At 41.2% G+C, this 25,622-nt stretch overlaps 2 protein-coding genes across 4 annotated transcripts in view; one reads left to right on the forward strand and one right to left on the reverse strand.

Moving 5' to 3' along the window:
- The window catches only part of LOC111243698 (uncharacterized), a 15,149-nt gene extending 3,538 nt beyond the window's left edge, over positions 1-11,611 (forward strand). The window contains exons 2-11 of the mRNA XM_022789649.2: positions 1,211-1,385; positions 2,432-2,545; positions 3,675-3,769; positions 3,971-4,200; positions 4,796-4,944; positions 5,071-5,249; positions 5,609-5,986; positions 8,932-9,296; positions 9,912-10,173; positions 10,636-11,611. Of these exons, the coding sequence (XP_022645384.1) occupies positions 1,211-1,385; positions 2,432-2,545; positions 3,675-3,769; positions 3,971-4,200; positions 4,796-4,944; positions 5,071-5,249; positions 5,609-5,986; positions 8,932-9,296; positions 9,912-10,173; positions 10,636-11,171 (2,483 nt within the window). The 3' untranslated portion in view covers positions 11,172-11,611. The remainder of the gene's footprint in view (positions 1-1,210; positions 1,386-2,431; positions 2,546-3,674; positions 3,770-3,970; positions 4,201-4,795; positions 4,945-5,070; positions 5,250-5,608; positions 5,987-8,931; positions 9,297-9,911; positions 10,174-10,635) is intronic.
- Positions 11,612-11,730: 119 nt separating this feature from the next.
- On the reverse strand, positions 11,731-24,512 carry LOC111243696 (A disintegrin and metalloproteinase with thrombospondin motifs adt-1-like). 3 transcript variants are annotated; one of them, XM_022789642.2, is made up of 18 exons: positions 23,732-24,500; positions 20,569-20,746; positions 20,260-20,302; positions 19,204-19,420; positions 18,707-18,924; positions 18,035-18,378; positions 17,628-17,751; positions 17,085-17,409; positions 16,698-16,944; positions 16,167-16,474; positions 15,924-16,005; positions 15,376-15,490; positions 14,087-14,281; positions 13,499-13,652; positions 13,216-13,264; positions 12,878-12,992; positions 12,141-12,410; positions 11,731-11,996 (listed from the first exon to the last, which is right to left on the reverse strand). In XM_022789642.2, exons 2-18 carry the CDS (start codon positions 20,638-20,640, stop codon positions 11,902-11,904), a joined length of 2,973 nt encoding a protein of 990 aa, XP_022645377.1. In that variant the 5' UTR covers positions 20,641-20,746; positions 23,732-24,500; the 3' UTR covers positions 11,731-11,901. The 3 variants fall into 3 exon arrangements, with proteins under 3 accessions (XP_022645377.1, XP_086836160.1, XP_086836161.1); XM_086980035.1 differs by lacking the exon at positions 11,731-11,996 and having other exon boundaries at positions 12,271-12,410; positions 13,503-13,652; positions 23,732-24,512; XM_086980034.1 differs by lacking the exons at positions 20,569-20,746; positions 23,732-24,500 and having other exon boundaries at positions 19,204-19,706; positions 20,260-20,292.
- Between the last annotated feature and the right edge of the window lie 1,110 nt (positions 24,513-25,622).

A 25,622-nucleotide genomic window follows, 5' to 3' on the forward strand; every position in this document is an offset into this window, starting at 1 on the left:
CATATGTATATCAATCTACGTTAACGTAGCTTGTTGACGTAAGGAATTTTTTTTTGACCAGAATTGAACTTGGTTTGTCAGAGAGGTAGACGCCCGCACTAGCATTACTGCCCCAGGAAATAATCAAACGTACTTTTTCTGTGATTTTACCATTTATGGGAAGAAAGTAGTTCTTTTACAGATGGTTGAACTTGAGGTTGTAAGTTAATTTACAACGTAACTCGTTCACAAAATTGCTAAGTATTGTGCCTTTAAATTGGACCGATTAACCACTAATGTAATTGTGGTCGAAGCCTGTGTATATCCTCGTTATTTCATTTACAGGTATTAATTAAATAGGTAGAACATAACCCTTGTAGGCCACAGACATTGATCATTCCTATTAGATGCTTAATGAATAGACGCCTCAATAGACGACTCTGATGAAAGTGGCCAAGGTTAGTGGCAATAGGACAGAACATCTGCATATCATCATTGTACTATAAAAGTATATTCTGTTTGGGATCTTCGAAACAAGCTGGTTCGATTAAGGTGTCCTATGGAATAGTCAGCCCGTTGGCAACGTTTGCTGCCAATATGGGGATACATGAAAGATAACGTCTACTCTAGAAGACTAACAACGCTAGAAGCAGTAGAAGTTTGTAAATCCGTAGCCCACCGAGATAAGCAGTGGATCGATGAACGATTACAAACACCTGTGGCAGGATAAAAACTCAAACATCTCATGTAGATTTTTAATTATATGTAAACAATAGCTGAGATTATAGTTAGTCGAACTACTCACACAGTTTTGGGACACTCTGCTCCTTCTAGCAACAGACGGCAATAGAGTATATGTAGCCACGGTTCGCTGTTTCACACAGAAGTAGCAGCGCTTTGGACGGGACCAACTGATCCAAGCTAGACTCCGTTGTGTAAAATTGCACAAAAGTTACCTTGTAATTCATGGGAATCTCAGGGCTCAGGACTTCCTGCAGACAGACGTCCGAACCGTTATACCGACGCAATCGCGAACGAAACGGGAAGCCATCGTAGCTAATACAATTTACTATTATGATTACTGCAGCCAATTGCTTATATTGCGTCAGTATGAAATTTCATAGAAAATAAAAAACGCCCTATGTGGCTGAGCGAGTTACACATTCAATACGTGGCCTGTTCTGTTCTGTTGGCCAACTTATTAACTGGATGTGTAACTTCCACGTTGCAGTGACGACTTCGTCGGCCGGAACGAGCCAATTGTTCGGTGTTTGGGCATTGCTATTAGGCACTGTGGTTTTCGCTGACATTACGTCTGTGCTCGGCATCCAACCTTCCGGTGATTACCCCCTGGCGCAGCACAAGGATGGTTCTGGTAACCCCCAATCAGAATTCAAGCAGCGCAGGTAAGTTAGCAGCGAATGCGGAATTGACTGTCAACTTGAATCTGTTTTAGACACAGTTAGCAGTTGCTTTTTAATTTGTAAGTAATCCAGCAAGTAGATCCATTGGATTGGTTAGGTGAGTTACTGATCGACTTCGTGACTGGCCAGTACCGACGACAAAACAAGTTTCTGTGAACTACTTTTTCATATAACTTATGCATAGTTGAGCTTACTGCAGGGATAATAACCACTGATTATTGTTAGAAAGGAAGTTTTTAGAAGCTGGCTGGTTACGCTGGGAAGGACTATCAAAAGTGAAGTAATAAAATAGAGTGAACGCTCCCTAGACTTCAACCGCTATGTAGAGCCCCATTACAGCCCAGCCTCCTATGTTGGCTCAAAACAGTCGGTCAATAATCTACGGTACGTATGATCGGAGGCAATTTTTAGGCTTGTGATTTTTAACTGTTACAAATGTGAGTAGAGGGGTGTCTTGGAGCCACTATAGCGCGATTAGTGGACACGCTGTTAAGGATTTGCTTCGTCTAATCACGACAAAAAGAGCTGTGAGCATAACTTTGTAAATCTTCAGGGAATTGATGGGCACCGATTGGTCAAGAATTGCTCATTGTACAGTATCTATAGCTTGTCAGAATTGCCCAGACTCTTAAAAACGTCGTCATCTGATTTTTCGCTTAGCGTGTCAAGCAATAAGTTTTCCTCACCTGTGGCGTACGTAACAACGAATCGTCGTTCCGAGGAGCTCAAGTGGCAGCCAAGCCGGATTACTCCAAAAACGGTCCAAGCGAACGACATGCACAATAAAAGTTTCCCCTAAGCAATAAGTAAATTGAGTTATTATCTTCATGGTGTCTGGGTATGATCTGGCGATTTAATATCTCCTTTTTACTAAAGCATAGTAATTTTATGTTTGACTTGTTTTTATTATTCATAGTCACCGAAATTTGCCTCTTTTTTCAAAATCGTCTTCCCTGTTTCTGCATTCAACCCAAAAGCGAATTGAGTTATTGGAGAAGTTAAATAATATCCTGTTCGCTTTCTTTTAGATGGAGCTCAATGGTTTATCCGAGGAATCCTGCTGCATTCAGGAGACGCAACGGACTGTTTGGAGTTCACAAAGGACCCTGGGAAGACCACACAACTATTGATCCACTTAGCAGGTTAGGAAAGTTATTTTCAATGGAGATAGTGCTTTTTCAAGAAATTATTACGTTAGGCTGTATTGGGAGACACTATACAGGCATCCCATTAGAAAGGACGCCTTTGTTTCTTCAAACGTGTTGATGGCAACATGTGTCTTCACAGCGTGATTTTCCGTTATAACAAAAACTAGCCATAGTAGATGCATGAAAAAACAAGCCAATGATGCTTCCACCTTTGGAAGGATGGGGCGAAAAAATATAGTAAATATAGGTGGCAAACTTTCGACCCATTTGTTTGTATTTCTACGAATTTTATTTAGTATAGTGCATTCTCGCGGTAAGCTACTCAAGACGGGAGCGCTTGAATGTTGAATAAAAGGGACATTCGTGCCTTTTATGAGGCGGGTGGCCCTAATAATAACGCACTAGAAGGAACGGTTTAGTAATGGATTATACTCCTTAAAGTACATACCCCTACTACTATCTGATGTCTGTTAAAGAGCGGTTTTAAGCTACAGATTAGATAACTTGCCCGCGTTAATATTCTTGTTGAATCTACGCTAATGCTATCTCTTCAATAAGAGACAAGAAGTATAAACACAAAAGTGGATTGGCATTGAGCAGCTATCATATAGTTTTAAATCTGTAAATTTTCCATGTAACGCAAAACAAATTTACAAACATCTAACACTAGGTTCTCATCATTTTACCATCACTTCGCAGTAAATTGGAAAATAGGCATCCGCTACTGCAAAAATGGAGAGATTTTGCTCTCTGTAGCCAACATCGCTTTTTTTTTTTGTTGTTTTTCCAATTTTCTTCTGCAAGATCAAAGTGTGTGCTCTCAAATTCGAACCCACACCATATCTATAGCTTTCCGCTTATCGCTGCCGTACCATCGCGGGAAGAAAAGTTACATAAACATTACAGGCCTTTTAATAACTAACATTCTTGTTTGAGTGTAAAAGTTGTATATTCGTCTGTTTTTCTGAATTCGATGTTCATTCGCCCTATGTTCTAAATGCATCATCGTAAGCTGATGTTTAGATGAAAGTTCTCAACGGTCGCAAGTCTGATGGCAAAGGAACAACTAAACTAGAACTGCCTGCACGAAAATGCTTTCACTATAAATATTCTTATTTTTCAGGTTCCATTATCCTGGTATGAGAGTAAACCGCCGTCGGCGACCAATAAGGCCGGAAGATGAGCCTAATAGACAACAAAATACAGCACAAGTCGCCAGTGAGTACAAATCAATCATAGACGATTTGTCTCTAAGCTCCAGAACTGAAATCACAATGAAAGCACTGCGCCGTATCTTATAAGAATCTTAATATTTCACCGAAACATATTTCTTTTATTCTCCATGTTATCATTAACCCAGCTGTTCTTATTACAAGAATTAAAGCGACTCATACCTCTATACATTTCGTAAATAAACAGCAGGAACGATGTCTTCGGAAGATCACTTTTCGCCGTTGGTGCAACGGCGAAAGCTCCTTCGACCCCGAAAACCGCCTGTGATACCCTTCAACCGTGATGAATCCGATGGTAGAGGAGTCGACACAGCAAGCGACGAAGCTCAAAATACGAATGCGGACGATAGAGGAGAACAACCCCATCTGATCCCTTTCAGATACTCTACTAACAACGGCTATTATCGACAGCCTCCGGTGAGAACGCAAAGTGCTAACCATTACAATTGAATTATGCGTTTGGTACTAGAGCTCATAATAATTCGAACTCACGATAATAGAGCATCAGGTGCTAGAAAAAACTGGGGCCGACCAGTGGGTCTTCTGTGTTGACTTACAGATTTACTCTAAACACGCCAAACAATTCTATTGTTTGGCTTTTCTAAAGTTTGAAAATAGTTTTATCAGTCGTTTTAGATGTCTTCTATAGTAAATCGGATACTCAAGAACGGATATCCAGAGACTATTTCAACCATGTGCAATAGCTTTCCTCAATTCTTGTGTGTCTTTTTGATAAGACACTTGCCTTTTAAGGAAATCATTGTTAAACGTCTCCTTATATGATTCGTCATTTGATGGAGCAATCGATAGAGTAGGCTTCTCCGATTTTTCATGCTCGTCAGATCATTTAGAAAAATAAATATTAACAATTAATAATAAATATTAACATTAGATCGCTGCCTAATCAGAGCAGTTTGCTGCCAAAACAATCATTTATCAATTTTGTGTTTTATAATAATTTATCTATACATAACCAAAGTTCACAACATTTAACTTGTGTTCATTTTTCAAGCGCCCGCATGTAAACCCTTCGGGGAGTGACGCACCGAGTACCACGGAGGGTCTGTCCGACGAGACAACAGAGACAAAAGGTTATATCGATTTGCCAGGTTATTGGAAGCCTATACGAGTCCCTCCTTACGGCTACAATTATCCCAGATGGTACGTATGTAGTCCTGTTTGAGTCAACAGCTTGTGAACAAGGGTTGAACCCGAGTATATGTTTTAACAAGTGTTTATTAATACTCACTTACCTGAGTTCGTTTGCGCTTGAATACACACGTGGAGGTACCATGTTCAACGTACGAAGGGAGACGCTTTGATTTCTTATGACAAAGAAAAAAATGATGAAGAACAATCAATTGAGGAAGGATTCTCAAATCCTGGGTCGGTCGGACTCTTGCAAGGTCCAACCAATGAGACCACCAAGGAGCTCGAGACATCGAAGTCTTCATCTAGCAATGAAGGTTAGCTCTTAATTAAAGGCTGCAATAAATTTTGATGGTTACATTACTGTGCCTGTTTAAGACGAATGTTGTGAATCTTATGCACCACTTGATGCCCCTCTAAATGACATCAAACAATAATGAGAGAAAAATTTTCAGCAGTTGATAGATTATATTTGTAGCTAGTTTAATGTCAGATGCATATACACATATGAAAACTTAAATTTTCTTTTAATAATATGGCGGATAGGCTCACAGTAGAGATAACGGCCTTAAAGAGATTTTCAGATTTAAACTAACCTTATCAATTTTTTTCGGTGTTTTATACTGTGTTATTTCTCTGTCTATTTCCATAATCACTTGTCGTCTTACCGAGTAAGACAGTAGTACAACGGAACAGGCAACTAATTCGGGTTCGTTGAATTTGCGATCACACGTGACCCTGTCGCCAGCATTTCCCACCAAATCCCGAGGATACCCGTTTCAGTTAGGTTTGCAGGGTCTAACATCAGTAAGAGATGGCTTGCCATCGCAAAGACCGCGCATGCCATTCGAAAAACCTACTTTCGGTCCTTCGGGCGTTGCAGGGTCCACACCACAGCCAGAGAGACCGATGGACTATCAGACATGGCTACGAAGACACCACGGAAAAATGAACCACCTAACAGAACCTGTCACTGATGAAGTGAGTGAAGTTACAACGCCATCAGCTCCTGTCCTCGCACAGGCCACCTCTGTATTACCTCATGCTGATGAAGGTTAGTAGGAAACTTTCTGCTTCATAATTAATACCATGTGCCATAGTATTTTAGCCTTACATATACCTATGAAAAAGAGTGCAACCCGTGGTCCAAATTTGGTCATATGATATACTGGGGGAGTGGACAAAGCCAGTCATTTAGTAATGTCACGCATGTTTTAGCTCTACTTTTACCCTCCTTTTACCCAGAATTAACGTGCAAATAAATTGTATAAACGTACATACGTAAATGAATATATTGAATCTATAAACGGCCAGATCATCGTAGTTTATTATGTCAAGTCACCAGCAGATATTAATGGGCATATAACGAGGAATGCTTTCAATACTAATAACACAAATTATAGAGAAAAACATAGAGCTGTGATGATAGCTATGCTTATGCGGGACAATTCGCTTAATAATATCCAGGCAGTAAACAGAAGAAGCCGTACACCGTCTCACATAATCTATGCAGTAATTTTTGCTGCCTATCAATCTGCGCGCTTAGTTATATACCGACCCACCCGATGAGGCTACGAGTGTTTTTTCGATGCCCCACTGCATTCAAATGGGTTAAATTTGACATACGTATCATCTGCCATCCCTATCGCAGTCGATGCCCCGTTTGCTACCACGCTAGAAAGGTTCCTCTTCTTATTGATGTAATGATTTCGTCATAGTTTTTTTTTTTTTTTTTTCGTTACAATCATGGCGGTCGCTCTTTCCTACTGGTCCGCGCCCAGCTGCCGAAATGTTACGTTAACAAGTTCTATGGCCGGTGTGCATGTTGCTACCTGATTGGTATATATTATTCTTACAGCTTAATCATTATAACTGTCGTAACTTCATGTCGGCCAACTTCGTTGTAATTATTTCTGCTCATGTAAGCGCAAGTAAAAAGTACTTTCTAACAGGAGCTTCGACTAGGATACGATGTTTTCGACTGCCAATCAACAACATATGGTAGGTCAACGCCCAGCGATTGTGTCAGCTGCTCGTGAAGGTGTGGTAGTCTCGGTCCGTTGATTCGGCCAGCGTAGCCTTCTGTCGCAATTGAAAGAGTCGCGCTTGCATTGGCCACAACCTACATTCACCCAACCCAATAATACACTGTGACCGACGACATACAGTATCTCAGTGTATCTATGGGAGTGAATATCCGGTCCTTGTTGCTGTTTCGCTAATATGTCAGTACCTGCCATTCACCATGAAAGAACTGTGTCTTTTCCACGCTTTCATCGGTGCCCAGTGCGACACATTGGGTCTGCCCCCGGGGGTGTGGCGTTTCAGCGCCCGTTGTTGTAAGCCGGTTACTCCTATATCTGATGCCAACAGAGGCAAAAATAAACTTTACTTGAACGCTATGATGTTTTTGATTCTCCGGCCTCATTATCGCTACTGCTAAGAGTCATTTGATGGACTTTGGTATTTACCAGAGGGTAGCACCATCAGCAATAACAGAATCGGAAATGGCATCAACAGCGCGCAGATTCCTGTTCGGCTTCTTCCTTTTTGGTTTGTTTCTGACTAACTTTTCTTGGACTATCCTATGAGGATGTTGGATCGACGGACTGTTAGATGGACTAATGAACCGGGGGCATTTGCTGTCACGCATAAACGGACAGAGATGCCGTTGGTGGGGGGTGAGAGGATAAAATGCCACAAACGCCGTCATCTCCGGTGGCGTTCAGACGCCGGTAATGCTACGAGCCACAGACGTGGCAACACCTACAATACCAATAACAATGTGAACCTCAACATCCATCGTTGTCGTAAATAGCTTTTGTTTAGCGAACAATTGAATTGCTTCACGACAGGAAGAAGAACAGCTTCAGTGGACTGCAGCTTCGGCTGCTGATACACCTGCAAACAGAATGAATGGCAGTGGCAACAACTTCGAAAGCGTAGCAGCATTAATCGGCTAACAGGAAGAAAAACCCGAATGCCAATAGTAACACGACTGAAACAGACAAACACGGAAACTTTCGTGGTACGAACGACGCTGCTGCTCTGTCCACTGAGGCAGCTCAGCCAGGTATTCTAATTGATGATCAACTCTTTCCCACTGGCTAGCAAAAGGATAAAAATATAATTGAACAATAAATACTGCATTACGGCAGAAAACGAGTACTTTTGCCCGGAGGTGTATCATTTATGCTGCTAATTGGGTTTCGGCTCTTTACTAAGACCGTTCACAATAGGCTATTTCCCGTTTTTTTATGGGTCATAGCTTACCTATGTATCTGGACCGGTTCTTTTGGTCTTTTTATTGCGAAGCTTTGCCGACTGAAACACATCAAATTGTCTTTTTTTGTAAGCTCGGGGACGAATTTCGATTTTTTTATATGCCTATTTTTAAACATGAGATAACGTGGTTCCCTAACTTTAAATTGCTGCGATTGTCTCATAGGCAACAGGTTAGCAACGAAATTTAAGAAAACAGGTTTTGTACTTCTCAGGATAAGTTAACTGCAATTGATGCAAGCTACAAAGTGTTAGGTTCTGCTATTTTGGGATTAACGCCGATGACGGATCGATTACCTAGGCATTGCAGGAAATCATTTAACTGGCTATGGAAAAGATAAAGTTAGAATTTCACGCTTTTTCCCAATTTTTGTGTAACTGTGGCTAGGACGAACATAAGTTATTTTACCGCTAAATGTACTGCCAACAGATGCGGATTACGATTGACCGCTAATGGCGTTTAAATCGTTGACCTGTTGCTTCTATCTTCTTTGACGTTGTTCACGCAAGAGGAATAAAAAAAAGGTAGTGCACGTCAATTAAATTTCATTTTATTGATTATAATAGTATCCGAATTCCGTCTTACAACAGCTAGCTTAAATTAAACTGTAGAGTGCAAAGCATCTTCTTTCTTCATTTCTTCTCTTTTTCCTCTTAGCGTTATATACTTTGATTGGCTGCATTCATTTCATGTCTCGTGTCGGTTTTCAACCTTAGCTACGCTAGCACCTACGTCCACAGCATCGTCGACGGCGACCTTCCCAATATCGCCTTCACCGTCTGGTCGGCCGATCACTGACGAGAACAATGGCCAAACGCTTGTTGAGACCGTTACCTATTCCTCACCGCCGTACCGTCCCTTTGATTCTTCTAGGCCTGAATCTTCGTCAGGCTATCCCGCTATAGCTAAACCCATTGCAGAGGCTGGTCCTCCGAAGGTCCTCTCAACTTCAGCAACATCCACATTCTACACAAATATTAAAGAGGATGGAGCTGCAAACCCGCAAAACAGGCGCCACAACATTCAAGCAACCTTTATTGGACCCGTAAGGCATCACAAGCCTGGCGTCACTACAATGCAGGTACAACAAATGATACGTTAGCCGATTATGAATCGCACTTGTCCCATTTCGTGGCGATGCGAGGGACGAGGAAGACGTTGAAACAGACTTCAATGAACGTTAATATCGACAAACATTTATGAATCGTTTCCATTTATAAAAATAAATTTGGTTCGGCTTATTATTTAGTGAGCCTCAAAGCTGTTTGCATTAAACTGCAGTATTTTAACACGAAAAAATATAGGTCAAATTGCATAATACGATTGATTCTGTTTCACAGTGTACAAATCAGATGTTCACAGCCATACACTGAGTGCTTCGCAATATGTTTTTTCTTTTATGGCATCGCATTAGCTAAGAGCTTGTTTCAAAAACGTGTGCGTTTCACTCCTTTAAATACGCGTAGTTCTTGACTCGATCTCAGATTAACTTTTGACACTAATAGATACATGGGTAAATTAATAGCCCTCACAAAAAATAGGCCGTCATATTAAACTTCACTATAAGTAACTTTGAATATGTATGTCACGGTTTCCGACGCAACTGAACATCACAGATTCGAACGAACGGAATCTTCTGAGGGTATTCATTCTATATATCCTTTATCTGATGTACACTACATTATCTATTTTGTAGCCACACGAGAGTCATCATCATCAGCAGCAGCAGCAGCAGCAGAAAAAATATTCACAATCATTTGAACGAAGTGAGGAGCAGCAGCGAAGTGCCTCTCAGCTAGAAGGCGTTCGTAGCAGATACGCATATCCGGAGTTCCCTTCGAAGGTCGGAGAAGACCAATCCGAAGGCCCTGCCCAAGCAGATCAACAGGACAGGTTACGGGCCGGTGAAGTGGCCGGCGTGGTTATCGGAATAGTTTCTCTCATTGCAACACTCGTTTGTACGAATGCTATATCGTAAACGAACGATCATGTAGTTTGTACTAAGAATCATTCTTATTACTATAGAAAAGTTTAAGAGGAGTAGATTGTCACTCGGTCACACATAACACTGTCTCGCCCTACCTACTTACCACTACTACTTCGTTACATTGTGAAGAAATGTATAGACACTTTACGTTGTCAGAAAGCATCTATTGTCTGCCCTAAATTTTAGACTGAGAACGAACGAAGGCTCGGACCCAATTTAAGAAATGAGTTTTTCAAACTGAAAATTGTTGCTTGAACTAGATGTTCAATGAGGTAACCCTCAGGTGACCGCAGGTAAGGAGAATAAATTCTCAAAGACAGTGTAAAGTATGTATACATTTTTTGACCCGCCCTGTGTTATTGATACATAGTTTTCAGCCAGTTTTGTCATTATCGTAGACGCATCCTAAGTCATGTATGTCAACATTTTGTAGGTTGCGTGATCTTTCTCGTGCTCAAGAAGCCCCTGGCTGCCTCGGAAGAACCTGCTTTCTCTTCACCTGAACCGCCGATTACCTCGCTTCAACGGACATTTTCGGGAGGCGTTAATAGAGCGATGTTTGTCGGCGATGTCAACTCACACGGTATGGGAATACCACCAGTGGGGGATTTCGATGGGGCAGATGAAGACTCGAGATCGTCACCGCCCCCTCCACGACCCCCGAGCAGCCATACCTCACTTCTTTCGCCAGCTCATCATGGGCAAAGTCACACAGCTGGTCTTAAAGGTACGTTGATGCAGTCTATTCCCGAATGGTCCTACTCACCGGCAAGTTCGATCCGACTGTCATTCGACGAGGTCCAACAGGCTGTTCAGGGACAGAGAAGCGGCAGGGATCGAGATTTTGGTCGTGGCCAGAGAGGTGGAGAACCTCCAGGAGGACACAACGGTCAGGCGCTTAGCCGAGCAGAAGTGAACCTGGCGCCGGAACATCGAGAACCGCTAGCAAGACCAACAGGCTACATTTGACCGACCCAACAGGTCTGTACGCTACTGCAAACAGGATGGAAGCTAGAGCTGTCATGAAGCGATATGAAAATGCAGAGGCAATAGCGATGGTCTATGCAGCAGCGGCTATGCACCTCGCTTGTGTGCGATCCCATCTCACTGAAACAGCAATCAACAGCCTGAGTCCGTTTCTGTTGAAGGAACAAACTCTGAGTCGACACCATAAGAAAGGGAGGCTAAGCATCAGCTGAGCAGATGGTCAAACATACAATGTAGTTGTTTGATACTCGACTCTAAGACGTTATACACAAATATATATATATATATATATATATGTATGAGAGCGAAAGGACTGAGGAGGAGTGCCGAAAACAAGCAAAGTTAGATAATGTATAGATGTCTTCTGGTTGATGTTTTGCTTATGGATCCGATACTGTAGAATAGTACGTTTTTAGCAAGGCAAGAGAGAGAGAGAGAGAGAGAGAGAGAGAGAGCGCGAGAGAGACTTAGCCAAGTAAACTCTTACGGACTGCGTATGTTGATCTAAATTCAATTTTACCGAAATAAACTATAGGTATCGTAAAACAAAAATATCTACTCATTGTTTGTACAAAAAGTAATATTTAAGTCATATTTACAGACATGTAGTATGGCATATGTGTGGTATAACATGTGAAATGGTATTATATTACACGCTAAATATTATAGTATAATATAATGTATGAAATATGTACATATCGGTAAATTCTCATTAGATAGTGGTCAAGTTAGCAAGTGTCTTCTTTAGGCTGACTATGTAGATGTCTTGGAAAATCCACCTCTTCGTCCGGGTACCACGCCGGAGATCTGAAACCAAAAAAATTATATCTTTCCGGAGTTTGTCTTCGCTGGTAGCGTTAGATATTGATCACCGGCTTGCTTTGCGTGCAATATGTTCTAAAATCTAATTATCTCAGGTAGAGTCTCAGAATAGTGCTTAGATCGACTTACCGCTGTCTGCGACATCGTGCGTAGCGTACTGACCAGTATTGATTTTCCGTTCAACGTGCTGTTCTCCTTGTTGAGTAGTACGATATAGAGAAGCTTCGAATTTGCGTTCGTCAACGCATTTACCAAAGTGACAATAGCCTCGGGCTCTACCCTCAGCTAGACAAGGCGTTCCGGGCGGAAAACGCGTATCTTCAAGGGTATCCATTCCGTAAAACATCAATGGATTAAAAAGATCCTGGCAAGCGACCACGCATTGCTCGTCTACGTCATCTTTGCGAAATCGGAACAACAAGCCAAACAAAATTAGGTGAAGATACGTAAAGACAGTCGGAAAATGCTCAGATGAATCTTTCTACACGGGTTTCTGAAATTGCGTTTACCTACCTTACTTTGAATAGTCAACATATGGTTCCGCAATAAATATCTTCCTGGAATCTGTGCCGCCTCCTTCAAGTGCTTGTTTTTTTAATGGATTCAGGTTGAAGAAGATGATTGTTCTATATTTAGCTAGCTATTTTTGAGTAATTTGATTATCGCGTTACATAGGCAGATACATAATGCAATTTCAAATTCCGTGCGAGGCATGATCTTTACGTTATCTTCGATAACAGCTTCCGTTAGAATTGATGAGACCCGCTATTGCTTATATCTGCACAAAACATCTTTAATGCTATTATTTGTTGTTTACATTGTTATATAAGAATAGGATAATAAAAGGGAACTCAGTTGTAACTTACCATCATCTTTATAGGATTTTTGTATGCCGACTCCGTTAAAAAGATGAGTATATCTACGCTGATGCTTTTTGCACAGATTTGTCGCATACTCATTAACTTCAATAACAGAGGAGCACTGCAACGAAAGTATCAATTACGTGTTTAGTGAAGGCCCAATCAATTCTGAAGTATTTTGTTGACTGTATATTGTTGCAGGAGGACACAACAGACGTGTAGTCGGCTCTATGTGTAAGTAAACGCACGATAGTGACTTTTCTAACAGAAGATACCAGAAATTTCTGCGCATATTAATGATCCATTATTAAGGCCTACAGACGTATCTGTTACACACCACCCACCTCGCTTCGATCATCACAAAGGCCCATTGAATCCATTGCACAGTCGGCACTGAAAAAATGGAGGCATGAGGTATTTTAATTCTAACGTGCCGTTACCGTGCCCATTGTATTGCCTTTCAGCAACGCTGTATAAGTTAGTGAACTTCACTATGCGCAATCGATTGCAGTGACGCAATATTCTGAAAAAACTATCCACCAGATCTTCTACCCATATTGATGAATTTGCCGTTAGGAACGACGCTGGATATCACCAGTAGACCGCACCCGAAATAGAGAGACTTACCAACCCAGTTGGAGGAGAGTTCCCCTTCCTCCGCGAATACACGAGTGTTTACACTGTTTTCGGGACCCGCTTCCGCCTCTGGCGCTCTCGTCCTCTGTGGGACGCTTTTTTGTGGTTGATTTTGAAGGAAGTCGAACAGCGGGCGCAATGCATGCTACATACAAAGCATAAAGTGCAAAAACAAGTGTTTTTCCTTTTTTTAAAGAAAAAACAACGTCAACTGGACATCTTGTGTCCGTTTCGCAACCGACCGAATTCAGTAAAGCAGACTAACAACATCTTACTTTCTCCTACCGCCACATTCCGACAAGATCATTTCACGTGAGGGACGGTATTACCCAAAGGAGCTAACAAAAATATCAATAAAAATCGTAGTTTTTGGCTTTATGACGGCCTCAGCGGTAATCAAGACCATGATTATAATTATCCAAATCAAATAGTAACTAATAACCAATTTTATGGTAGTAAATACAATGTACGTAGTTCGCAATCGGCATAAACATAAACAAGGATTTATTGCAGTTTAGTTTATAGTATGTATGCGTGCATACCCTACAGTTTAGGTACCCTATCTATCGATCAACTTACTCCACTCTTCGCGTCGAGGTTCACGGTGAACTTGAATGGAATTTCCTTGGCAATCGAAGCGCATACAGTTGCCCTTGACACAGAACTTATTAGCAGGCTGGTCATGCGCGTAACATTCGGCACCGTCTGGTAGCACACCCATATAATCGACTATTCCGTTATCGCGACGGCACCATATACGGCACGAGTACCTCTCTATTCCGAATTAAAAGAACATTATTGCGCATCATTACATCAAGTGTTATACAAGCCACTGAATACATTGTAACTTAAGAATGCAGAATTGGGAAATAGCCCTACTCATTTTCGAAGTTTAACTAATCTTCATTTTGAGCTAAACCACATCCAGTAGGTTCACGCTGCTGCCTGTTCCGTAAGTTTATACATATCATATAGATAGATAGATTCGAATTTGTCGTTTATGCGTATGCGCTCAGAATGTTCCTTGATCCGCATTCAGATAGCTAGCTATGTGCGTCTGCCATTTTGAACGCCCTGTGCAGTACGAGACATATATAATCATCGAAGAAATTACCCAGGTCCACACGGTACTAGCGCTACTATCCATTTCAAGTATTTGCTTGACCCTAAAAAACCATTCTAAGATATTTCCCATAACTTCCCATAACTTTTTCATATATACTAGAGTGGTCAGCAAAACTGAGATCGATTGTAAATTTTTTTCGTTTACTCGATTCGACTTGAGCTAGTATCCATAAATAACTTTCCTTCTCTACATTTATTCTTAATATTCTATTAAGAAATTTCCAAATATAGTATATATATAGCAACGATAGTTAATATATGGCTATATATGTCAGGCTTGCGTGTGATCATGTTACGGGGTGTCAATTACGCCGGAATAGATTCGGTCATTTGTCGTATATGGGAAATTGAAGAAACGCTAGAAGCCCTTTGTTTTTCTGGTTCCAGCAGTGCTACGAATCATGCAAAAGAGAAATTCCAACGATCCTAAAACCCAAGTCACGGTATGCGTAAATCCTAAAACCAGCCATTTTTTTGAGCTACTTTGCTTAAGCGACGTGCATGACTCAAGTGGAACCCAGGTAACAAAATGAACCATTTTGACTCCATCCTAAGTAAACGAGAGCGATAGAGAGAAAGACCTTACTAACCCATATGTAGGTAACGATGTACGGATAATTCGGAGTATAATTTACTGCGAAAACTCCAGAAGGTATTTAGTGGTAGTGGTCGCAGTGGGGGATTATAAATTCAATTATAGTTTAACGTAATTTGCAAGAAAGCAAATGAGTAAGAGAACTGACCATCATTTTGATGGAATTGTGTTCCTGTCCCGCTGTAACTTGTATTACGCTCCATAGCTGCTATGCAGGTGTCCTGAATCATGCGATCCAGATCTGAAGCTCGCGAGCTGTTGCACTGAAAACGAAAAACAATTCTACTTTTTGTTTTTATTGTATTTAATCTCAGTTAAACAATACGGATTTTGATGTAAAGTTTACTGGCTTGACTATAAGAAAATGATATTATATCAACATTATACCGTACAAGTATTGAATATTCATGCGACAATGCTATTTACTGTGGGAGTATTTGCTATCTCTGCAATGATATCTTCAGCAATATCTGCTTATCTCAGTATCTAAAATATGTTTAAACGTAATTCGAATGATAACTATTTGCGTGACATGACGTTAGCATTTACGTCGTCATCTGTATTTGCGCACACGTCAAGTTAAATATATGTAACGCAACACTGGTACTGATGATTCTGTCATCTGATTATCGTACGAGCATCGATAAACGGGTGATTATGCTGTAAAAAAAACAGATAAAATAAGGTTATGCTTACGATGGACTCTTGGCAAAGCTGCGATTTGATGTTACCGCCCGAGTCGCTTTTCGCACACTTGTCCGATGGTAATGTCGTGTTTCTGTAGGAGATCAGTGGTAACGGCACAAAAGAACCAAGTCAATCACCTGAGAGATCGGCTCATCGACTACGATGAAAACTATTAGGCAAACGTAATTGCGCAATAAGTTTACATGCAAGAAGTACATCTTAGATTACAATGTGTATCATAAGTAAACGTACGTATTAATGTCGATACAGCTTCTAATGGAAATGCGAATAGCTTTCGGTACACGATCAACGCGGGCGGTGCACCCGCTTTCACAGTGCCCCCAAGCTGACCAGGGGGTCCAGCTAGCCTGAACGGGCTGTTCGGGAACGGGCGTTCGTGCACTTGAAGGTAACAGAGGCGGAGGCATCGGAATCCGTGGAGGTGGTAATGGCGTTTGATTCCAGCTATTCCCATGGTTACGTAGCGAGGCTTCCTTTGATTCTCGCAGCAGATTGTGGTCTCCGTTAGTAATTTCCGCACACACACCGCCACGGCACCACTGAAAAAATCACCGAAATTATTTGTGTAATAAAGCAGCTAATGCCGGTAGCTAATATAACACAAATTGTTGTTTTCCTCAGATACAATGCGTGACTTGAAAGGGCTACGTTAAAAGCGTTCGCCAACAGAAGATGTCCATAATTTACCCGCAGGCAAGTCTAATTAAAACTTGAACGTGAAGCAAACGTGAAGAGTAGCAGAACAGGCTTTTTAATACGTACTTTGTTTCTTCCGCATTGAGTTCCTTCCATTGCTGTATAGCCGTGCGTGTTGCGAACCAGAAGTGCTTCACCAGTCTTTTGTTCGCATTTGAGTATCCGGCACACGTCTTCAAGATTCTGAAACCCTGCCCGTCGGTAACCGTCTCCGAATTTCATTTCACACTGCTGATCAGCTGTGTAGTGGACTCCTGGAAATAGCTTGTAGATCCGGGACTCGGGACCCGCCAAGAAGTTTTTATTTGAAGATCTGTCAATGGTAGACAGGAAGTACATTCGTCCTGTATCGAGTTTTTTCGCTGCACTCTTTTTTTTGCAATACATTGAGGCATATGGGTTGTAATTACCGATAGTATTAAACAACCATCATTGATAATCATGATTTCTCACCGTTTATAAAGGCAGTCAGCGCGCTCCGTGTTGAGAAAGGCCTGGAGGGATTTAAGGCTACATTTGGACCACGTCTTTTTAGTGAAGCCGGTAGTGGAGCTCATAATGAACTTGTTCCAGGGGCAAACACTGTTGTCGCCCTCACCGTCGTGTTCCATTCCAAGTGAGTGACCTGTTTCATGCGCAATGATGTGGGCACTCTGCAGATCTCTGCCCTCCAGTAATGCACATGAATGCAACTCATTGCACATACCGCCCACAGCTGTCATGCCTACTACGTCCTTCATTTTATGACCGTGCTTATTCCTAGCGTACAGGTTCATTGCTGGTAGTCATAGTAACAGTTGCAGTGGATAAAATTATCGCACAGCAAAATACAGCATCAACAAGAATGCACAAATATTGTGAAGTTTAGTCATTTTGTTTACGGCTACGCGTTGAACGCTCATTCACTTAGGTCACAATGTTGTTCGATGATCAATTGAGCTCGAAATAGGGGTCGGCAACGAAGTCCTCATTTAACAAGATTGAAACCAGTCCTACCTGAGATCAGAACTGCGTAGTCCCAGTGCGTATACTCGCTATCTTTTGTGTTCCTCCGAGCCTGCTGGTATATACAGAACGACGTCAAATAATAATCATAGTCTTGGTTTGATGGTATCTTATCCTGCAATGACAAGGCAATATGTGTCGGTAAGCGCTTCGCAGGTGATAGCAATGGCTTCTATTCAAACTGTGATCAACAACACGGGACAACGGCCAAGGGTAAATATGTGTTTCGGTATTTGCGTCTGACATAAGGTGCACGTAACTAGATGGTTGAAAAAGTTCAAAGTGAAGAGAAATAGTGGAACTTTTTTAGAACTGAATGTTTTTACTACTAAGATCCTTCTGCTAACAACGAGATCATAATTAAGAATACTTTCGGCTAATAATGCCATTAAATTTACCTGAGCTTGCGGATACATGATTTCTAGATATGTAAGCGTGATGCTCACTAAACCACCAAGGGACTCCTGCTCGTAGACTACTTGCATTTGATTGATGAGGGTCAGAGCGAAGATGGCGACCTGGCGACGCGTGTCACGGGGAAACACGTGCTCAATGTGTTTGTACAGGCTTTCGTCGACAAAGAAAGCCGTTTCAACAATCGCCTTCTGAGTTCGAACTCGGGTAACGTTAGCACGATGGCCCAAACTTGGCATCGTAAGGGCAGCTGGAACCCTGGTGTGACTCGGCGAGTGACGCGACATCTCGCGTGGATATTCACGAATTACAACCCTATCGGACGACTCTACAGAGTTGTGCTACGAATTAAACGACTAAGTTCTGCAAGCGTTAGTAACAGTTTGTATATCTTGCGCAGTTGATTGCAAGGCTACGATTTCCTATAAGTTACGTTAGGGCAAGTCTTCGATCAAATTTGAGGATTCAAGTTTGAAGCGATCAGTCGCGAAGACACTGAAAGTAAAGACTAATAAGTGCTTACGGCGTCAGCATCTAACGCAAACAAATAGCGAGCTTGTTACTATATTAAAAGACTAGCACTCGGTCTTGCTTTTTTAGTGAAAAAGGAAAAAGCCGTCGGGCCGAATTTCGAAAAACGTTTTCGGAATTCATACCATCAAACTCTGTTAGCAGTTTCGTGGTCTGGTTGATGCTTACAATGACGTGCGCATCACTGACCGTTGCAGTCGAATTCACGTCATGAGGTAGTGGGTATATTGCCAGAGTCTTGTTTCCTGATCCCCAGTAGACCATTCCCCGCATCCCGCCGTCGCACAGTGATACGGCCGCCTTTGAGGCTGGTTCCCCAAGCACGCTGCCGATATAATAGCACCTAAAAATGCACAAAAATGTTACTGAATTAAAATTAATGGCGGCATATACAAAATATATATAGGGACACCAAACTTTTGGCCCATCGAAGTTATCCCAACGTCCAACTATATTCCAACACGGAACAGTCATTGTCGCTGTAAATGGGTATACCTACAGTTTCCTATTGTGTAGGACAACTACAACGTATAATATGTCTTTATTTGACGGAGTTTGTAAAAGCAAGATATTAACGCTCTGGATTATATGTGCATATATATGTTTATTGGGAAGTACCCACTCGATGTCAACGGAAGACTCATCGTAACCGCTCGCTTCCATGTTATTCCGAAGCATAAAGTTCCGGCTTACAAGTCTTCGATTCCTTCTCAACTTGAGGCGAATATGACGACCAAAGGCATTTAACGCAATATTAGCATTGTTCTGATGACCAGATCTTCGCTTTCGGCCGACGCTGCGAACAGAAATTACTTCTGTTTGTTCCACTTGCGCTCCCCCTACCAGGAATAAAGGATCATTTAATATTGCATAACCTATTGATGGTAGTAAATGCATCGCTCTATCAAATGCCTATTAAACTGCAAAGACTTAACTATATATATTTTGTACATTACGTATATATTTTCGTATATCGTTTAATTTACGCGTATTGCTGAAGTAAACATCAATGTTTGATTATAACAAACTTATCTGTATCGTTTGTCAGATTCATTGTAGTATTAAAGCTGCTACCAGGCACAGGGTGTTTTCCATTTTTAAATACCCAGGGCGCAAAAAATCGGGCTGCGGTCCATGTTGGTACGGAAAATGATGGCACTTGATGTATCGTATTTTAACATAGTCTCAATTATACCTAGTAGTAAAACTTGGTTCTATTGAGTTCTACATGTAATGGTGTATTGTGGTATAATCATATAATGATGTAAGGTACATGTTTATAATGAAACTTGAAAAAAGGCTTGAAAAAACTTGAAAAAATTTAATGGCTAACGATAGACAAATGAATAAATCCTACGAGCTGTTTCGAGTCATTACGGACGCCTGGACTTCAGCATAAAAAAAATACGGTAAACGTGTCGTCAAACACATCCAAAAATATTTTAATTAACTAGGCTCAAGTGTTCTAATAATTATAATGATAATCAGCAAAAATAAGTGGAGTTAACTAATATTGCATGTGCAACGGACGGTATTAAGTTTGATATAATTCTATGGCCTTAGGTTGTTGTCAATGAAACCTATTAGGCTACTGAAACGTGTGCTAGTCCAGCCAGCTACCCGTCCGCCAACCATATGAACCCTACCTGTTGATACTACGAATGAATTGAAAACTCACGTGCAAGTAAATCAGTGATTGCTACCACAATATCATCGGCAGGCTGCAAGTGGAAGAATACGTCAGGTTATAATAGTCCACGAGAAGCTCGAAAGAACTCCATGGCGCTCGTCTCGTAGGAAACTTTGTGTTTTTTTTTTCTTAATAACCAAACACACAAATTGCCGATTGAATCGATGAGTAACACTACAAAATAGATAAATTTCTGATTTTCGTTTTAAGCCCAAACCTGCGTCGAAAGACGTACTGTTTAAATATGAACTCTTTGATCTATTGTTATTCAATAGAAAATATTTTATGTAAGCTCACCTCCACTGACGCTGAGGCGGCCGTAGCCACCAGAAGGGAAACGACTGTGAAAACATGTTTATGAAGGCGCATCGAAGGTTTCAGCTCAGCGGCAAGTCGATCTGGATTGCGTCGATCTTTTACGATGCTTAAGGAAAAGACGTCCTAGATTATGAGTACGTTGTACGAAGAAAGTTTCCTGAAAACAAATTAAGAGTAATGCGTTGAAATCAGAGATCGTTCAATAGAAGATATAAACACACTGCTGCTAGTCCGTTATGACTGGAAACAGTTTGAGAAATACACAGCTGCGTCCATTACGCTACATGCTACAGTATATACTTGAAACATGCAAGCATTTGATGGGCTTCGGGTCTAGCGGCGGACAAAATAACGCTCGAAGAGACCAAATCCGATTCGTCACTGCCCTAGATAGAGTTATTTCAACTAATAGAATCTTAGTGTAGGGCATGTTTTAGATAACGAGATAGACTGTTACTCAAGCATTGCCAAAATTAAAACTCTACATTGTATTCTATAGCAGGAAACTTCGTTCGTTCGTTCATAGGATCCAGTAACCATAAAGGACGTCATATCTATAATTTTATTGTTGTTGTAAGTAGAATAAAAGATTCTAGATAAGAGCGAACACGTTTAGAATCGTAAGTCACAGCCCTTTAAGTAAAGTTGTATTTACAGTGCGGCTAATTTCGGCCATATTGTACACCAGTCGTTTATCTGTCTGGTATATTGGCGATTTAAATCGTGGAAACCTTCGTCTTCAAATGTTCCTAAGAGGTTTTTCGTCTAGGAAGACGTCTAATCGCACTCATGAGTATGCCCATAATAATATGTCGTACTCAAGGCCAGCGACGCGAATCATACCAATTCCTATAAGCAAAGGCGTACCGTAAGGGCAAAAAGGATTTCTTTACTCCTTTATATAAAGTGAAGGTAATTTGGACGGAATAATTTTTTCTTAAAGGGGAACTCATCAGTTCGAGTTCAGGCAACACTCAACGATATCGAGGCATTCATTAGTATTTCGACTAAATAAGCTGTAAAAGTTAGTTTCGACGAACAAAATTACTAATAGGGGGAAAACAAGCTCAAGGCGTAATCCGCAGCGGTATCTATGTCGACTTTCTCCGAGCTGATTACCTGATCTTATTCTTATTTGTTACGTCTTTAAAGTTTGATTGTTGTTTACGACATGGCTTGAATAATCATTTATGTCTGTAGCTTTTGTTTCCTTGGTAGCTGGAAGAAAAGCTGTCGTATTACTTCGCGGCGTTGTGCAGTTTCAAGTGGAAGCCAGAAGAGCACAAAGTCTGTTTTATGCTCGTTCCCCTTTTTCCCATTTATTGAAGTCAATCGGAGCGTTCGAGCGAAGACTCTAAAATCTACTGTTAATAATTGATGACGAAATAGGGAAAGATGAACTGCGAGAGCGGCATGGAGAAAATAAATCTCCAGCTAGCACTCAGCGATTCATCCTTCGTTCATAGAGCAGTTACAGACAAAAGAAGGCATTAATTGCCACCACTGACGATACGAACTTTCCTTATCGCGTGATTCGTGTAGCGCCTGGTGGAGGTTGGGCGAATCAATAATAATTATACGAATGAAAATCTCTTCCTCTGGGTTTTCATAGCTCGCCAGGGAAAGGACTAGTTTATCTCCTTTTAGACGCCACACTGCTCATCGAAGATTTGAAATTACGCTTTAGACTTCCGAGGACCGACGCCATCTCTGAGTGAAGTTCGCCATAATAGATGGCGAATTCGTTAGCATGGGAACGACGGGAGACAACAACTGGAAGTAGCTAGACCATTATTGGCCTCACATTGTTATCCATTTCTCTATACGCTTCCCTCACTAGCTATGTACAGACAGGCGCTTTCGTGGCTCTATTGACGGGTGTACTTCTACTAGACACGTGGATAATTCCGATATGTAGCATACAACTACTAGTTGTCTCCGAGTGCCCTCAGTTGAGAGTCTGGCACACTGATTCTCTCGCGTGTTCAGCTCTTAGGTCGTAAACTATTAAGTCATATATGTTACAGCTCAGGCGAATGATCGCCATATGAATGAATGATGACAGTTAATCTCATACAATGTCATCTTATACGTACTTTGTTGTTATGTGCCTTTATAGAAGCCTGTTGCTGAACATGTAACATAAATCGCGAATAATCTTTATCTGGAATATTATATAATAAAAATTTCGTTTGAAGTCATTGCTCACAAGATTTAAGAACTTAACCCACTTAAATTCAAAGCCATCTTTGTTACACCAAGAAAAAGTCACATTGCCTCCGGTGTTTTCCCTATTTGTTATTAGGAATCGCAGAAGATTGTTAGCTCGGTGTCATTTCCTGTTTTACTCTCCAACTATCAATGTTTCACCTAAGAAATAAACATCGTCCATTACAAAGAAGCATCTGAGGATTTGAAGGCTTCGGAAATTTAAAATCAACTAACCATAAAGTGTACGCAAATATTTTGAGGAATCCATTCGATCGAAACAAACTGCAAAGCAAAGTCCCCTATAACACAACAGAAGTATGAATACAGCAAACATTCAACACGTTCCCTTATCTTTTATCCATCATTTATTATATAGCACCATCAATTTATCGCTCTAAAAAACAGGACAAGATTATTTGATTTCACTAAGAATTGCTAGTACTACTGAATGTCAGTCGTTCAAATGCATCTCGGAACCTTTGTTTTTACTTGGCAAATTAAGTTCACTCCTAAAACACTTGACAACAGCCAAAGCTTTTAAAACAAGTGAAAACTTTCCAAGTTGGAATCGACAACTGTTGTCTGCATCTATAGAGGATCTGTTCCCATATTTACAAACACATAAGCATTTAATACGTATAGGTCCGATCATAGGTCGAAAACCATGCCGCTGAATACGCTTAAACGTTTCAGGAGGGAGGAAGTGGCAAGGATGCTTACGTTTTTAGTTCATATACTGATATTTTGCGGTAATTGCGGTACAGAATTTTAAATCATCTGACTGTTAGCGCTTGATCTTTTACAATCGCTCGTGGGGAGCTCTGCAGATACGTATGAAATTTCCTCGGGTGATTTTATCTCTACAAGGATTTAATCTCTAAGTAAAACCATTACATTTTGTAGGTTATGATCTTGCTATCCATGGACTTACTTGTAGAGTTCGATTCCAAAATGTTTTTCTATTCTCTGGTGAAATCACTGACAGGAAAGCACTAGCGTCCACACTCTGATTCACAGAAAACGCCTCGGAGAGCCGATAGCTACGGCGGCAATAAGTCACGCTCCTCAATGGCTACTATCTCGTTTCGAGATCACTTGCTTTTTTCTTCCTTAACGCGTTGTCTGTGCTAAGCACGGCATTAAAGCTACCCACAGTTTTCCACGCAACGGCAACGAATCGAAAGCAGCGAGCACTAGCCAGGGTCTCCAAGTAGGTTTGAGCAACGCCTCCAAAGATTCGCCTTGCTCCTTCCGACAGCAAATGCTCTCAGATCACCCTACCCACATGCTATATGCTAAAGACACAACTGCTCGTGGCGCTCTCCTAGCCCACCACATCGCGCCGTAACCGTCGCCGACGGCAGTAGCAGTTCGGCGAGCCCAAATGACCGTGTGGCACTATAAGGCAAAATATCAACACCCGGCAGCGAGCAATGGCAGACGCGGTCCTCTACACGCGGCAAAGTGTGTGTGCGTACTGTGGTTAGCTCTGAGAGGGTAGTTCGTTCACCAACTACCGTCCGTCGCGCAGAGATAGCCGGCTCTGACATAACATATCTGAAAAGTAGAACCAACCGGCACTTTTACCAGGGCTGTCATTGTTCTGACTGTTGTATCTGCCGGGTGCCGCCTCTTTCTCCGGTCAGTTTCATCTCATTGTCTTCAAGTTTCACTCTGTTTCTCATCCTTGACACTCTCTTCCATTTTTCCCCTTTAGTTCAACCTTTATTGCCACACGCGACTTGGGGCCGTGTAACGTCATCCCAACTACTCAAAATGAACCACCAACGTGGCTGGCTTGCGAGCAAGCAGTCGCAGAGAAAAATCAGCCAGCAGTTAAAATTATAGTACTCCCTTCCTTCCATGCCAATGATGACGCTGGCTGCATATCTCTTCCTGTGAATCTATCGTTTTTTTACTGTTCATAGGCGCAATGTATTGTCTTTTTCGACATTTAATCTTTCCATTTCGTACCGTTATTCTTTGAGAATAGTTAAAAGTCGACACTGAAGACACAGCCACTAGAGGGAAATACAGATATTATAGAGCTGCTAAAGAAACATACGTTTTTGGGCGATAGCAACGTGACTGTAGCAGTAAATCGCTGGCCCTTTATGTTGCTATTGTTTAATATAATATTTTCTTAGATCTGACACAGAATCGCATTACGTAGGCTGCAGAATAGTGTTTGGACATTGTAAACTCGGGCAGTTGCTGCGTAAAGCGCCCAAACAAACTAAAAAAATCCATAGTAAAAATTATTCAATTATCAAAACTCTTCCCGCTGCGCGCTCTGATTCTGAAGAGGAAGAAAGCGTCGGTACGTCATTGCTTCAGGCTTCTTGCTAGAGCTAGCTTGACAATTCTTCGGCAATATACGCTGCAATTTGCCTGAAACTTTCTATAGTCTACCCCCTCGATTAGTTATGTTCATAAACTGTCACTCGAACGTTAATATATAATCTGCTTAGTTTCTTAGTGAAAAAAAGAAAGTAATATTTGCGTTTTTCAAAAATGTACCATTCGCGTTTCTGAGAGGACCAGCGTTGGATCTTGTAGTTTCTGTGATAGTCCTATGCATTTTTATGAGTTTGCTTTATTTATCATTGTCAGTCTTTACTTCAGTTTGCAATTTTACTTCAATTTATATATCTTTGCGGTAGATTCGTCAGTCTTTTAGATGAACTTAACAAAATCTTAAATGGAAACTGTTTTGGATGTAGGTCTTTCTGTGTGTAATGATATAAAGCTGAATTTTTTATCGAAACCACTTGACAGATTGTCAGACGCACTAAGAGCTTCTACAAAAAAAAAAAAAATAT

This window comes from Varroa destructor, unplaced genomic scaffold, assembly GCF_002443255.2.
Source record: "Varroa destructor unplaced genomic scaffold, Vdes_3.0 BEIS01000002.1, whole genome shotgun sequence".
In the NCBI taxonomy this organism is placed as follows: domain Eukaryota; kingdom Metazoa; phylum Arthropoda; class Arachnida; order Mesostigmata; family Varroidae; genus Varroa; species Varroa destructor.